Below are 2,256 nucleotides of genomic sequence, written 5' to 3' on the forward strand. Positions count from 1 at the left end.
CCACCAGGAAGCCTTTCCCTTTTGGCCCCTCCCCACCTCTTCCTAAACAGTCATCTCCTCCTCTCCCTTCCCCTATAGCCCATCTCTAGTTCCTTCCCCTCCTCCCCTCCAGACCAGACCAGCTAAGTCCTATTCCATTTTTAGATGACTGGTTACGATACTAGCTGAACGTTATGATACTAGCTGAACGTTATTCACAGTCTGAATTGACAGCTGTTCTTTCTCTCATGCCCCATCCACCAAACACACCCAATCTTCTCCACAAGACAAAGTGCTTGCACACAGCATTTCACGTCCACATAAATTTGTATTTTTCAGAACAAAACAACAGTTATGCTGGCAAAGATGTTGGGTTATCAGGAAACCTTAAGCTTCCAATACACTGAAAAGTCAACATTTATCACATGTCTATAAATTATACATTTGCCTCTACGAAACTGGCAAATTTTACTCTAACAGGACTTTTTCACCAAATCATAGACATAGATATGGAAATCATCATCAAACTTGATGAAATACACAGAAGGTTTGGCTTCCACTTGGTGAATGACCATGCCGATCCTTTTGGAGCCATCTTCTTTGGTATATTCCACATGTTTACCTATCAGACCATCTACAACTCCTCCTGGCTCCCTCTCTGCTGGAGGAGACTCACTGGACTCTGGCATGATACGGAGGTCACCTTCTTTGTAATCATCTAGAAGCTGGTACATGTACAAGACAGGATCTTTCTCATATGTAATATAAAACCAGGCTTTCATGATAGGTGCTTGGGCTAAGACCATCCCCCTCCATTCATCCTTAGAACCATGCTCACCCTCAAACATATGTTCCACTGCTTTGCCAATTATCATATTTGCAAGGTTGGCATCACTAACTTGAGATGATGCCACCTTGTCGGAAAGAATTTTAAGAGACAAAACTCTTTCATCTCTGTGAAGTTCCAGTCCATAGACACAGTCAATTCCATCATATTTCACCAGATAAAGAGAGGGATTTATAGGCACCTGATCCAGAACGGTTCCTTTCCACTGGGTGATGGGCTCATCGCCTTCCTTCCATCCGTGAGAAATTCTGCAGCCCACGATGTTCCTGCGGGGCTGGGAGGAAGGTCTGCCCCTCTGCTTCTTTTGGGAGGCTTTTTTCTTCATCATGTTTGCAGACCCAGTGGTCCGTCCCACAGCTGCCCTAGTTTGTTGCCCCTCGGCCTCCTGTGCGTTGGGGGTCTTCATGCCTGCAGGGGGAGGAGAGAGGATAGAGAGAAATATCCAATATGCCACAGGTGACGTTTATGTACCCGGCGTTGGCACCCAAACGTTCCCCCTGAGCCCGGCAGCAGTACTGGAAATCCTGGCTGCGTGGCTGCAGTGCTCTCCCTCTTGGGTTTCTTAAGGCTGCGGGAAAGGGCTGGATTGGTGATAGTGCTGGCTGGGATTCGGAACTCTGCAGAAGGGAGCAGGCTACCTGGTCTTTGCAAGGGGCCCACTCCAGACCCCCTGTAAAGCATCTATCCCTCCACTACCTTGACCGGTACCCACTGCTCTCCTGCCCTGAGCGTCTCAGCCTGCTGCCCACACGCCCCGTCCCTACCCCAACCGCTACCCTGGCACCCACCACCCTTTCCTGCGTTCACCTTTAAATCCTTGCCTAGCTCCTAATGTCACCCCTCTTTTCCTGTTGCCCACCGCACTCCTCACCCCATTCTTGCCCGGCGCCCACCTCCAATCTATCTTCTGCTGAATTCCATCTCATCGCTCCCCCCTGTCCATTCTGGCACCCACCAACGGCCTTGCCCTGCCTGGCGTCCACTGCCGGAGATCACGGGCCTCACGTGCCCAAATCGGACACTTCGCTGTTGCCTCCGCTGTGAGCCTGTGGGAAGGAGGATCAGCAGCGACCAGCCGAGTGAGTGCTTGCAAGAGCTGGGAGGTGAGGATCCGGAGGAGGAGAGTCTGGGAGGGCGGCGGGCCAGGGGAAGAGGATGGCGGCGGCGTCCCTCGTGCTTGGATTACTGGCCCTACGCCTTCTTAAAGGCGGCAGCGGCCCCTCTGCTACATTGCGCTTCCACCAGCCGCTGCTGCCGCTGCAGTCTCCTCCCTCTTTTCCGTAGCACAGCTTCCTGCCAGGAGAGAGGCCTCCCCTTCCTGCCAAACAGCGCGCCCCCCTCCCCACACCAGCTTCCATGCCTTCCATTGCCCTGGACTCTAAAAGAATCTGGTAGTTCTGGCTCCACCTTTTTCCAAAATTAGAAGCAGC

General features: G+C 52.0%; 1 protein-coding gene across 2 annotated transcripts; it reads right to left on the reverse strand.

Annotated features, from left to right (window-relative positions):
• Positions 1-287: 287 nt before the first annotated feature.
• LOC103603958 (spindlin-2B) lies at positions 288-2,027 on the reverse strand. Of its 2 annotated transcripts, none has more exons than XM_008588542.1 (2): positions 1,720-2,027; positions 288-1,234 (listed from the first exon to the last, which is right to left on the reverse strand). In XM_008588542.1, exon 2 carries the CDS (start codon positions 1,230-1,232, stop codon positions 453-455), a length of 780 nt encoding a protein of 259 aa, XP_008586764.1. In that variant the 5' UTR covers positions 1,233-1,234; positions 1,720-2,027; the 3' UTR covers positions 288-452. The 2 variants fall into 2 exon arrangements, with proteins under 2 accessions (XP_008586764.1, XP_008586763.1); XM_008588541.1 differs by having other exon boundaries at positions 1,782-2,026.
• Positions 2,028-2,256: the final 229 nt, after the last annotated feature.

This window comes from Galeopterus variegatus, unplaced genomic scaffold, assembly GCF_000696425.1.
Source record: "Galeopterus variegatus unplaced genomic scaffold, G_variegatus-3.0.2 Scaffold4890, whole genome shotgun sequence".
Classification (NCBI taxonomy): domain Eukaryota; kingdom Metazoa; phylum Chordata; class Mammalia; order Dermoptera; family Cynocephalidae; genus Galeopterus; species Galeopterus variegatus.